Genomic DNA, 13,681 nt, shown 5'->3' with positions numbered 1-13,681 from the left:
GCGCACTGGAGGTGGGGAGGGGGGAGGAATAAGCGCGACCCGCACCGGAAGACAGTTCAAGGCGGGTAGAAGTGAGTGGACATGCGTGGGAGGACTGCAGGTGCTTCTACCTTAAACACAATCGGACATTTTCTTTATGACAAACGAATGATGCACGCTTCCAAAAACAATGCACTCCACAAGGAAGGACTGACGTCTGTGGACATGAATATGCACGGGGCTCGTGCCCTGCGTGGATGCACGTCAAGCATTTCCATCTTTTCCGTGGGTGGGCGTCTCCTTAAATCCCCTGATGTCTGCATCTCTCGTCCGGTCTTCGCCCGGCCTTTCCTTCGGCTCCAGGTCTTTGTGGGGTTTCTAGCGTTAGACCATCACTGACTGTGAGCAGATTCCGTCGATATCCACCTGACTGGATCGGTCCTACCCCGCGGCCTCCGAGAATAGCCCCGTCTCTCATCCCTGAGGAGAGAACTCGGTGATCCAAGTCTGCATCCACCCCAGCATGCATCACTGACTCCACCTCAGAAAAGCTCACGGATGCCCCGCAGTGGCGCCGTCCCCGTCAGGTAGTTGGGGATACCCTCCTGCCCTCTGAGGAGAATAGCGCTTGCTGTCTTTTTCGGAAGTTTCTCGTCCCTCTCAAAAGAGCTTGACTTTTCCCTGCCCGTTCCGAGAGTTGAGTCGGACCCCCAGAGGATTCTTTTCTACTACTCTCTCAATCTAGTTTGGTTACTCACCTCCCATTTAGAACATTTAGAAAAACATTGAGGAGCCCCGTCCAGAGAGTTTGATGGCGCATTCTCCGGCAGGAAGTTTGTGTTCCCCCTCCGTCAACGTTATTATTAAAATTCACTGACCTTCTCCCCGATAACCCCCCTTCGAGCAGGGCACTACACTTTTCTTCACTCGAATAGTTTTCTGAATCTCCCGCCCCGCTCATCCACGGAGTCCCATAACCATCTCCACCCCATCCACACTGAAGCCCCCATCAGAAGCATTTGTCGAAAAATCCTATCCGTCGTGTTCGGTGAGTGCCCCCCCCCCCCCCCACGCAAATTCCACCCAAAAGAGTTTGCTGATCCCCTTTTGCGCCTCTAAGAACAGACACAGAGGTCGTGACCTTGGCCCTGTGTACCTGGAGCCACCCTGATTGGAACCCGGTGCGCTCTGCTGTCTCAGCCTCTCTATGTCGCACCATTTGATGTTCCACCAGCCTAGGGAGGGAAAGGTATTCCACCTAATGTCCTATCAGTAAGCCAGACGCCATCTTGTCATCACACACACACCTTGGAGATGAAGGCAGAGGCCGGTGTCCCTCAGTCCCCGGGGGTCCAGAGTCAGACCATCAACGATGATGCGCAGGGGAAGCAGGAACCACGAGGACCCCAGGGTGAGCTGCACCCAGGCACCCGGAGGCAAAGCCTAATCGAGGATGCGCGCAGAGAAAAGGCGTCTACAAGCTCCTCTGCCGCGGAGGAGCCGCGGAGCTGGGGGACACCTGCGTGCGATGGAGATCCAGAGGGGAGTACACACCTGAGCCTGCACATCACCCCGAGGGTGGGCAAGAAGGGGGGCCTCTCCAGAGCCTTCAAAGTCTTCGAGGTATGTACCGGGCAAACATGATGTCATTGGACTCATAATGATGAATTATTTTAGGGTTATAGTTAACGTGCCCTATAATCACGGCATCATGTACGTTCTCGGCTTCAGTCTCCGCGCCTCCATCATTGTCTCATTTCCTCTTTGGCTGTCCCTTTCTCCCTACTCTGATTTCTTTTTATCTAATCCCTCCTTAGACCTTTGTCACTCTCACTCCCCACTTTTGTCTACTTTCCTTTCGAGACCACCTTTTCTCTGTAGAAGTTCTGAGGTCAGGCAGAGCGCATATTCGAGGCAGGTTAGACATATCCATATTAAATATTACAGGAGCCATCATTTCAACCAGAGTTTCTGACTCTAGGAGATTACCACAAAGGTAAACTTACGTGTGAGTAAGTCTATATGTCTAAATTTACTTTTAAACTTGAAGTAAATATACTACATTTGGTTATACATTCATCTATGAGTGTACATTTCCTCCAGAGTGTAGACTTACATTTAAATGTTAATGTACATTATTTTTTTAAATATTTATTCTATATGTAGAACGTTAAAACAGCTACAACACTATTAACTTATTTTAAAGTTTAATGAATTTAAATATATTAATTAAAATTACAATTTTGAATATTTAGCACCAAAAACAAAATGCTTGTATTCATTTATCACATAAAAAAATAAAAGATATGTATAGAATGAATTTATATTATTTATTTATTTATTAAAAATAAAGTCAAATCTGTTTTCAAATAAAACAAAAGTTATTTGAGTATTTTAAAATACACACATATTTTTAATTTATATATTTATTTAACATTAATTAAATGCATTTATATTTTTGAGAAATCAAAATATATTAATTTACTTCAAAATTATTTCCTCGGAGTGTCGTTGTAAGTCCCCATCTCCATTGTTTTCTATGCAGGGCTGTTGCAGAATCTGTAGCTGGCTATGTGTGGTGCTAGGTTTACTTCCACGACTCGGGTGGAGTACATTTACTACTGTTTTTGGGTCTTTTTTAACTGTAGGAACTTTAGAAGCACAGTTTGTAAAAAGCAATGGGCTTATTCTTTTGTGGGTGAGTTCATATCCCTCCTTTAACCACTACCTAACCTCGTCCTTAACCCCCCTATTTAGTATTTATTTTATAAAGCGCAAAAATGACCCTTGCGGGTATCAGAACGCTGTACACACGGCGAATGCATGAATAAACTCCATGAAAACATTACAAATGGACACTACACCAGTTTAGAAAAATAAGTAATCTTTATCTAAACAAGACTATTCCCAATTTTCCAGTCACTCTCCGCCCCACTCATAATTCCTATTAAAACGTAGGCATATGTCAGACCTGCCTACTCACATGATACCACTGTGTGTCACACAATTTCGGCTCCCTTCACTTGATCACCTGTTGGAGACTCAAAATCAGACAGTGGTAGGGAAAACAAGCTAACAGATACAGTAAACAATGGAATTCCAGCTCGTTTTCAGAGGCAGTATGCAGTCAATGTCCATTATGAAGTGTAAAAACACCCCAGGACATCGATGACAGCCTCAACGACCCTCTCTTTTTTTGTTTCGTTTGGAAGAAGGATTGGGGCTTGGTGAGAGGCAGAGTGCCTCATAGTTAGCTCTCAGCAAACACAAGGAGAAGATTTTCTTTTCCTCATCAGCCAGGGCAGCTTGAATGCCATGGCAAAGTATGCAAGGTACCCATGTCTGGGGATACCCTGCCAACTTAGAGCAAACAAGCAAACTCAAGGAGATGATGTTTTTTCCCCTCATCAGCCAGGCTAGCTTAAATCCAGTGGCAAACCAGTCCTAGGAGGCTTGTTTCCAGTTCGGAGAGGACCTGGCTTGGCAGTTTGGGATGGACTGTTCCCATGGGGAACAGGGCCAAGAGTGATTTGCATGTGGCTGGGTTTAAACTGGAATGGCATGGCGAGTACAAAGCAATGAATTTAGGCCCTAATCTATGTACTGGGGTGAAGGTGTGGCATTGTTCAGCATTCTGTCCATCTATTGTTCTTTTTCATTTGTCACCCAAGTGGGACGGGTATGCCCAGACGTGGGTCCCCTGCTCCCCATGCCACTTGAGTCAAGCTAGCCTGGCTGATGAGGGATGCTTGTTTCTGATCCAGGAAAGACCTGGCTTGGCAGTTCGGGCTGGACTGTTTGCATAGGGAACAGGGTCAAGACTGATTTGCATATGGTTGGGTTTGAACTGGGGTGGCAAAGTGAGCTAAAGAACAATTATGGATTCAACCCAGATCTGTGACTGGCTGATGTGGGAGAGTAGGGTCAGCTTTCTATGGGCACCCACACTTTTTGCTGTGATTCTCTGGTTTTTCGACTTTAGTGTGGCTGTGGGCCTGCTAATCAGACCCACAGCCCAGCTGTTCTCTCTCTAAATTGATACCATGTACTTTAGGTACATACCAGATTGGTTACTGGGTCACCTTTGTGAGCCCCTGTATAGTGTACCCTAGTTACTCAGGGCATAGGTGCACCTTAGGCCTACCAGGGGCTGCAGCATGTATTGTGCCACCCCTGGTTTGCCTTCCAAACTGACACCACAGGTCTGTTCACACAGCCTGGGTAAGGTGGTGTAATCACCCCTTACTTAGATATATTATACTTATATCTACCTTTACATATGGACACATATGCACCTATAAGCCACTCCTATGGTAGGCCTCGACAATCCTGGAGGCAGAGTGCTTGGTTCTATGTGAGAGGGTGCCCTAGCATGAGCTGAGCCCCTCTGCAGCTTTCGGAACCATCTCCTTATAGCTGTTCTATGACATAGCCATACCATATACTCTTTTAGTGCATTATAATCAAGGCTTCCGGTTTTCCGTTTAACCAGATTTGTACATATAAATACCGGCGGCAAAATATTTTCCTTCCGTCTGTATTTATAAAATTAAAGCGGAAAAATACGACCAAATCAGATTCCGAGAATTGTTTGGCAATCCGTGCTCCAGCCCTGAGCCCAGGGTTAGCTTACATGACCCTCTTCCTGACTGCGGGGTATGTCTGCCCACATTAAAACCTGCTGGGCCATTAATCTCTGGCAGGGGCCTAGTTAACACTTAAATGGTCTTTTAAAGACCTTCGAAGTACTCGATGCGGCTGAGATAAGCTCATGTTTGAGTGTCCCTGGAAGCTGTCTGAGCCCGGGCTGACACACAAAGGGGGCTGGGGGGGGGCTGAAGCCCTTTGAGCACAATGGGCGTTGCGCGCCAGTCTCTAGCACTTCACCCAAAAGAGAGGCAGCCAGGTGTGCGCACACTGCAAGAACGAGTGATTCACACCTGATCTTGCACCCACAGCGTTGCTGCCGTGTATTTTATTGAGAGTACTCAAATATGCCCCCCACGGACAGGTGCACCTTTTGCACCCACTCACCCAAAAATGAGGTGACCGGGTCTGTGACCAGCAGCCTTGAAGAGTAACGCCTATTTCACCAGGGCATTCATTTGCACACCTGAAGGCAAAGCCTGTGCGCCCTACGATCGTGGTCGGTGGCTCCAGGGTCAATCTGCTGCTACCCACCTAGTAACTCCTCGGGCAGGTGCCTCGTAGTGCCTTACAGCAGCATTGCTCTGGAAGTGCAGTGCTGACAGGCACGCGTGTTGGCTCCCAGCATTGCACACTTTCACTGATGCCAGTAGTGAGCAGTGGTGCACACAATTACGTGTTCTCTTCTAATTCACAGTTTAAATGCAATACATTTTACCTAAATGTGCCCTTTTGGGTTCATGGGTGCAGAGGTCGAAGCTGCTGATATGAGGGGCCCCCTCTGCTTGGCTCAAGGGGCCCTTGAACTAGTGACAGCCCCCTCGCTTTGTGAATGTTCAGCCTTTGCTTTCTGAATGCAGACGTCCAACGGTGTCAAATGTGAAGGCGATGAATTGAAAGCGCCTTTCAGCACATCTAATCCTGGCCAAAATGGGAACTCATATTGTGTGAGTGCTCCGTGCCCCAGAAGGCAGGTGCTTTCTACGCTCGTGTGCAAGTAGCAAAGAAATTCAGAGGCGAAACTGCAGTCATGTCATGTCCTCTGCAGGCCACCGGAGTTGGCAGAGGCGCAACTAGAGCCAGATTACAGGGGGCGGGGCTAATTTCAGGTCACTGAAAGTGCATAGGTGCACTTGTCTAAATTTTAAATGTTTTTACATTTAATAATCATGGCTAATGACAGTGTTTTCAATATTGTAACACAGCAGCAGCTCACTAATTCTGCAAGTAATTTCTGTGGCAAAGTTTTCAGCTGACTGTATTGTGTTTACTTAATTTGGCACCTATATACATATAGCTAAACCTATAACAACCGTGTGCAGTCTATTTAAATAAATGTGGAAAAATACTAGCTGAAACGCCTGTTTTTGCTTGCGACAAAAATAAATACAGATATATACAGATAAAATGACAAAAAAATAAAAAAGGATAAATACAGCCGGAAATGTTAAAAAAATAAATACCATAAAACCCGGAGCCCTAATTATAATCCTCGCGGTTAATGCTAACTTTGGTTTGGGTTTATCAAAACATGTTGTGTAAGGTGTCAAACACTTTGGAATACTGCCCCCGCCAATTCTGGCGGCGGGGGTAGCATTCCACCCTTCTAGAGGGAGAAGACATGTAGTTACTGCTTTACCCGGTCAAAGTTAAACAGAGCCTCAGCATCACAAAATGGATGCTGCTGCCACAGACACGAGTGTGACCTCCTGCTGCTCGAAGAAACTCTGGCAGGGGAGGCCTGGACAATAGGTTTCCTATCCAGGGAGGTACCAGCACCTCCCCAGACAGGGTTTTGCGTATTGGGGCAGGGAGGGCTGCATCAGCAGATGCTTTTTCAGACACTGACTGGGGCACACCCGGTGCTCCATGCATAGCACTGTTCAAACCAGTTGCTGGGGCACTCCATCCCTGCTCTGGCGCAAAACTGGACAAAGGGAAAAGGGTGTAACCACCCCCTTCTCAGGTCCACCCACAGGAGGGACCTAGTCAGGTAATCCAGACCCCATTCTTAGTATAAATATAGGAGCTGTGTCCCCAGGGCTTTAGATTATCCTGGATGAATCTTTGAAAGACATTTCTTGGACCTTCAACATTCCATTCTGACTGGAAGATGGAAGACATCTCCCTTGTGGTCAAGGAGTAACCACCCAGTGCAAACAGGCACCAACAGCCACTTGGCTGGTCTGCACTTTCAAGGCTCCCGTCAGAACCCAAAGACTCTGCGATACAAGAACTGGACTTCCAGACTTCTCTGACCCCGACCTACATCCACAGCAAAGCTGAGACCTGTGGCAGACACGAGAGACGTGGGACCAGACATCTTGGACATCCTGCATTTTGCTACCTGCACTTCTTTCCCGAAGCCTCAGTGAGTTGTGCATTGGGGTAGGAGAAGCCCAGCGCCGAGCACCATTTGCACCGAAGCCCAAGCAACCACACTCCGTGAGTCTCCCGTGGGCCCCGCCTTTGCATTTCAGCTTGACGCGTCTTCCCAGTTCCTTTCCCGTTGGCTAGTGAGCCCCCTGAAGACTCTATTTTGAACCTAACTTGCTTTCCTGGTTGCTCCAGGCTTGCTCCAGCTTTCCTGAAAAGGAGAAGCGCCACAGACCTTGCTGGTCTGCAACAGAGGCAATCTTGACATCCTGCCTTGGTTGCGGTTGCCAAGGCTTGTTGGGTCCAATCCGGGTACCAACACCGCAGTCATTTAGATCCATTGTGGGACAGGTCATCGTCAATGCCTCCTGGACCTCGTGGCTGAAGAGACAAACTCACCTTCTTTACCTTCAAGCACCCAACATTGCCTGGTTCCTTCCTGGTCACTGGCTAGTGACCCAGACTCTGTCCCCTCTGCTTTCAGGTTCTTCACATATCCGATCCACCCTTGGACCCACCCAGACACTTTTTCCCTGGTCGCCAGCAGCACTTCTTTGCAGCTCTCCATAGAAGATGACAACGGAACCCGACATGAAAAGACACCTATGCACCAGGCTTCCCTGAGTGAGGTAACACGAGTACTCCGGTGCTCTCGTGGGTCTTGACTCTCCAAGTGTCCTAGTTTAAAAGGGTTCCATCCTAGTCCATCCGGAAGTGACCTTAAATTGCATATTTGTAACTTCTTCGTTTCACGTAGAAAGTCAATGGTAACCCGCGTCTGTGTTTAGACACTGCACGCGTCTCCCGTGGGCCTACTACTTCCTAACCTTTGGTTGTTTAGTGTAGCCCCAGCGATTCCACAGGCCTGCTTTCTAACTCTCACGTGGTACTTATACCACTTTCTTAGTATATGGTTTGTGAGGCCCCTAGGGCATAACGTATACTGTGCAACTTATCGTATATTAACTGTGTGAATTGTATAGTATTTTGACCTCTGACCTCATAAAGAGTGCAGAGGGGTTGTGTTTAGATTAAATGCATATATATCTGATATATACCTTGTGTGGTGTCCTTTCATTTGGTATTCAAGGGATTATATATGGTAAAACAACTTGCTTAACTCGCCTACTGAAATCTTAGCCTGAAGACTGCTGGTTCATGCTACCACTAGGATAGCTTTCTATAAGGTTGACTTTACAACCACCATCAATAAGGGTCGATTAGACTGGTACAAGGTGCCCACTAGAGCTAGTGGACATTATATGCTAGGCTACCTTCTCACAGCGGAGAGTGTCTCAAAAGTTACAGCAATCCGTCCTTCATCTCCTTGTGTTAGGTATGATAAGTGTACAGAGATCTCTGCAGTAAGAGTGGAGATCTCCACTATTAAAGATAGGAGAGATGACGGCAGAGACCTCTGATTGTAGGTTTGTAAACATTATTTTGCAGTACTATAGTAATACTACTAAACATAGTATAAAATGAAGTTTGTGACTAGAACCCATCGTCTTTACTCAGCATGCAGATATACATTGTTTCAATGGCTGTGTGAAGTTGTAAAATCGAATAATTTGCAACATTGCATATGAGTTTTAAACTTCAATACCCTTGCTAAGTGTGCAAAAGCCAACATTTAAAAACACTGCGAAAAAGTGGCCACATGTTGAAGTTATGACATGTCCAGTACTACACAAGGCTGCAGTGGCGCCGATCTCCATCCACCCTCTTACCATGTTCCCGGACGAACCACATAATTTAGATTATGCTGAAAGTCAGAGAGTAAGGATTTCAGCGCAGAGGAAAAGATACTGCATTCCTCACTGGGAAGCAGCCATTGTCTTTCAGAGATAACAGCCTTAGATGACATCTAGAAAACAAGCATTTGCAATGCAATAGGTCTTGCAATAACAAGAGTGTAAGCTATTGGCAATGCAATAGCTTAAACTCTGGCAAATGCGAGACCTATTCAATTGCAAATATTTGTTTTTTTTTACTAGCGCCTATGCGTCACTTTCACGTTCATGAAGGCCCGCCCCTTTCTTTAAACAAGCCGTATCTGAAGAAAGGGGCGTGTCTGACATTAAAGTGAAGATTTCTTTTGTTGGTAAAAGCTCCCATGCCGTGCTTTCACTTTAATGTTGGCTGCATATCTTTCTTTAGATGTGGTTTATGTAAAGAAAGGGGTGCAGCCTCTATGAATATGAAAGCGCCGAATGGATGCTAGTGAACAAAATATATAAATGAATAATTAAGCGTGGCCGCTATATGCGGATCGCGCTGCTAAAATAAATAAATAAAAAAGCTCAGCGCTATAGTTAAAGTAGACCGCCTTTGATAAAAATGTAAATAAAAGTGGGCGGAGTGCTGCGGGGTTATAGGTGGAATAGGGGAAGAGAATTAAATAAAATAGTGCTCACCTACTTATAAATCAGACCAATTAACAACACCAGTAAAAGGTCCAGTCATTATGGGAGGTAAAAAATGTAGACAAGGCGGTACCAAGGATAGACTAACAAGCCTAATAAAAACTCGGAAGCCAGCGTTTAGGAAGGACAATGGCACAAACCAGTTGCAAATATGGGCGGGGAGTGGGCGGGGCTTCAAAGCTATACTTGACTGCATGCATTGCCCAAGCTCTATCTAAACAACTCTCTTCTGATCGATATCCGCTGATTTCAGCTGCCTGGATTTGTTAGGAGTGACATAAATTACTTCACCTCAAGCAAAGTTGGAAACCTTTGCCCATCTTTGAAAAGATTTCTCAGTTTTTCGAATTATATAAACATAGATAAAAAATTTCAAACCCCTACTTTACACAATTGTTTTTTAAGGCCACGGTGGTGCACGCCAATCCTAAGAATGCCATTCGCTTTGACTTTTTGGATTGCCATAGGAAGGGCTGGAGCAAGAATCCATTTTTTTTTATTGCTACAACATTTTGTAGTTTAGATCCTATATTCCCAATAGGCTCTGCGCATTGGAATAACATAAACGATAGTTTAGACGTAGGACTTAGGTCGACTAGGTCTCTATTGAATATGTTAGACTTAATTATGAATGCCAGCTAGCTCAGAGGTCACTAGAAACTTTCTCAAGTACACAAGAAGGGATTAGTGTCTGACAACCGCATAAACATGACAACTTTGCTCCCTCCAGAATAAGGAGTATACCCCCAGAGTCATGGAAACAATAGATAGCTATTTCACTCAGTCAATCGTGCATGCTTAGTTTCACCAGAAGTGCAGAGAAACAGAGAGATGGGCGTTTTCAATAAAAGAGGTTATTTATTGAGCAGTCTTCTTTCTCATGCAAGAGAAGTGAGTTACCACAATTGCAATACTTGTCATAAAGTAAAGTGCGTACAGTAAAAGGAGTATTATGAAATAATACTGTAAAAGCATGGTATGGTTTCTAAGCCATACGGTGTTTAAAATAGATAAAATATATACATAGATAAAATCATTACTAAACGTACTCAACTGGTGCTTCTAAGATACGCCTACCCCGGTGTACCTAACCTAAGCCTAGTACGTGGGAAGAGTAAGTGAGCTGCAGTTTTGAGTTAAGATAGTTTCTGCCAAGAATCTGAATCAAGAATTCTCTAAGGGTCTAATCAGCTTCGTACCTTGGTTATAGAATGAAGGAGGTCTTGTATCTCTCTCTCAGGACTCGATCTCCCAGCAACCCGCAAGGGTGACAGGGAAACACTGGAGCTGGATTTCTCGGCAGGAGAAAAGACAGCGTCTCTCTCAGTGCGTCAACGGGAGGGTCGGCTTCCTTCAGCACTCGCTACAGCAGGGCGTCGGGCAAGTAGATAGCCGATCTGCTCCAAACCACCATGTGTTTTGCTAGGGCAGATGCTGGTATATTTATACGTGGAAGGTGACGAGTTTGACGTAAGGTTGGACATAAGACGTTACTAAGAACCCGCAGTTCTTTCATGACTCCAGGAGTTCTAGGACAAATCAATACAGAAGCAGGGGGAATTGCCGGGCTGCTGGAGGCTTGGTTTGTTTAAGAACACGTTGTGCTTTCTAGAAGTCTATGGGAGTAGCCTTGCCGCATTTGGACTGCATTGGCTATGACTTAATATGGGTATGATTCTTATGCCTTTATAAGGATATGATTTGATATAACCACATAAGGGCATAAATCGGAAATATTTAAATAGGGTCCTAGATTCGTTAACAAAACCCACTGCACGTATAATGTCCATCATTACTAAATACTAAGCAATTTTAAACATAACTATGCATGTGTTTTCCATCCCACCCCAAAATACATAAAATGCATTTGAAATGGTATATACACGAAAAAACGAGTATTATACTGTACGTTTTCAAGCAGTGGTATCATTCAGATAATGCATATATTGTACATTGAAACGGCGACTGAATGAATCACGAAATTTACATTTATGAAATGGCTCTTAATACAGAAGAGAATGTCGAGACCATTTCATCACATATTTATACAAGACTGTACATGTGCTAGAGGCTAAGTCAAAATATTGTCTCTAGAGTTTTCAAAAATAGAAATCTTGTTCTCTAAGAATAGTTCTACTTTAAGCAGAGTATCATGTGCCAAAAAAAGGTAAATATTTTGGGAACGGGAAAAGAATTTTGCTTTCAGGGAAAAATAGTTCCAATCGTTTTTTTGAAGTTCTGTTTATCAAAACTGAAGGTTGAATTCAGAGTTCAGGGAATGCTATGTGCTCGTGTTTTCAAAAGTTATTCTCGTTGTTAGGAGAGAACATTAACTCAGATAGGCTGGCAAAGAATTTGTCTACAACAGTAGGTGAAAGTTGGACCATGTCCGAAAAGGTAGAAATAGTGCATATGTGAGAAGCATTGCCGTCATCGGTGTCTAGATCAGCAATGGTCACAGAAGGTTGTACCTGTGTGCCGCTTACATCTCGTACCTCACCGCCACCTAATCGTAATGGTGAGGTCTCAACGAATGCCGTCATCAGAATAGGTAGCCGCTGGGGACAACACGTTGCATGAGCCGTTACTGAACCAAGCAAAGTATCGATATCCATAGGTACTGCTGATGGTAGTGTGAGACAGATGTCCAATAGGCATTCTTCTCCGCAGAGCAGGCATCGTAGAACAGGTAGGATGCAATCTTGCCAGAGTGGTCCGAATGAAAGAAACCAGGTAGTATTTGGATCCCTTAGCCGAGCCAAGCCGAGGACTTTAGTAATCCGGTCTCGGTATCTCATTGCTAGGAGCGTTTCTTCCATGGTAGCCTGAGTTTTGTTTGTGGCTGGACTTGCCATATCGGAGCAGAAGGAACAAAAATAAGATTCCTGCTACGAGTCCCAAGATGAGAGGCAGGCCGCCGAACACAGAGTGCACAAAATTCGGGAAGATGCTCAGGACTGCTTCAAAGGGTGCTAACAGTCCCGAAAAAACTGTCTTAAATACATGTGCGATGCCACTGGTATCAGACATGTTTAAGATTTGACTTAACATTTCTACAAAATGCACGGGGCAATTTGTCGATAATAATGCATGTATCTCTGCTGCTGTCCTTGCAACTTGCAGATCATACGTTTCTCTAGACTAGGTTAAAGGCACAGTTGTTTGTAAAAGAATGGATTTCATTCTGCTTAAAGTATCAATTCGAATAGAAGAGATATTCAGAGAAGGCCATATCGTTGCCTCCTTGTCTGGTTTGCTGTTTGGATACAATACTTGCATACAGCAAGTGACCCTGGAAGTTACACTGACGAGATAGACCCTTCCTGGCACCATGCCACAACAGCTGCGGTCACTTATTATAACATAACTGCCGTTGGAAAGTTGTCTGAAAAAAGGATCTATTTGTGTAGTAGGCGTGCTGTGCAGATGGCATGAAAGGTTATTTGATGAACCTTCACAGGCTCCATGCAAGTTAATTCCTTGACACAGAAGTGTACCGCTCAGTGAATTTTTACAGTTGTTACCACTAAGAAATACCTCTTTTTTCCCCCCCACTGTAACATCTATGTGTATAAGGTAGATTCCAGGTTGACTTGATGTAACCTTTGCCCAACCTTTCATACAGGCCCCCTGGTATGTGCTTTTGGCAATATTGAAACTGAAAAGTCGTTATTGGAATTGTGATTGTGCCATGTATTATCCATTCAATGACAGGTCTTTCAGAGACTGTCAATGGCAATCTTTCTAGTTTTTCAATGCTCAGCACCATATAGTCTGCTCCTTTTTGTGCCAAAGAGATTTGTTTATCTGTAAGGTTAAAGATAGAAAACAATGACGTGTTGATTAGACGCCATGGCACGTAGCCTGAACGGAGGTTTTGTAACGTCCAGCCTAACTGTACAATAGAACGTAATTGGGACTGGCCATGTTGTAACATTAGCATATCCTGTTCTATTATATCAATAGCAGATGATACAATGCTGTCCAGTGAATACATTCTGGAGGACAGAGCCATTAACCCATTGTCCACTACAGACAGTGATTTTTCCAAATTAATACGATCAATTTCTCGTATTTTTTCTGCAGTTTCAATTTGCGTTACTTTCCAAGCTTCATTGTAAGAAGCGTATATACCGGCGTATATGAAACGTTTTTGACGCTGTTTGCGAGGTGTCAATAAGAAATTTCGCAAGTCAGCACCTTCTTTAAGTAAAGTCAAGTGTTGCTTAATTTCAGGCAGTGTGGATTTCTGT

At 44.7% G+C, this 13,681-nt stretch overlaps 1 protein-coding gene across 1 annotated transcript in view; it reads left to right on the top strand.

The window, feature by feature from the left end:
* Positions 1-1,293: 1,293 nt before the first annotated feature.
* LOC144762956 (tyrosine 3-monooxygenase-like) overlaps positions 1,294-13,681 on the top strand; it is a 410,220-nt gene continuing 397,832 nt past the window's right edge. Inside the window, exon 1 of the mRNA XM_078648265.1 lies at positions 1,294-1,602. Coding sequence (XP_078504391.1) covers positions 1,294-1,602 — 309 coding nt within the window. The remainder of the gene's footprint in view (positions 1,603-13,681) is intronic.

This window comes from Lissotriton helveticus, chromosome 1_1 (assembly GCF_964261635.1).
Source record: "Lissotriton helveticus chromosome 1_1, aLisHel1.1, whole genome shotgun sequence".
NCBI lineage: Eukaryota > Metazoa > Chordata > Amphibia > Caudata > Salamandridae > Lissotriton > Lissotriton helveticus.
This window is presented reverse-complemented; position numbering and strand designations above follow the sequence as displayed.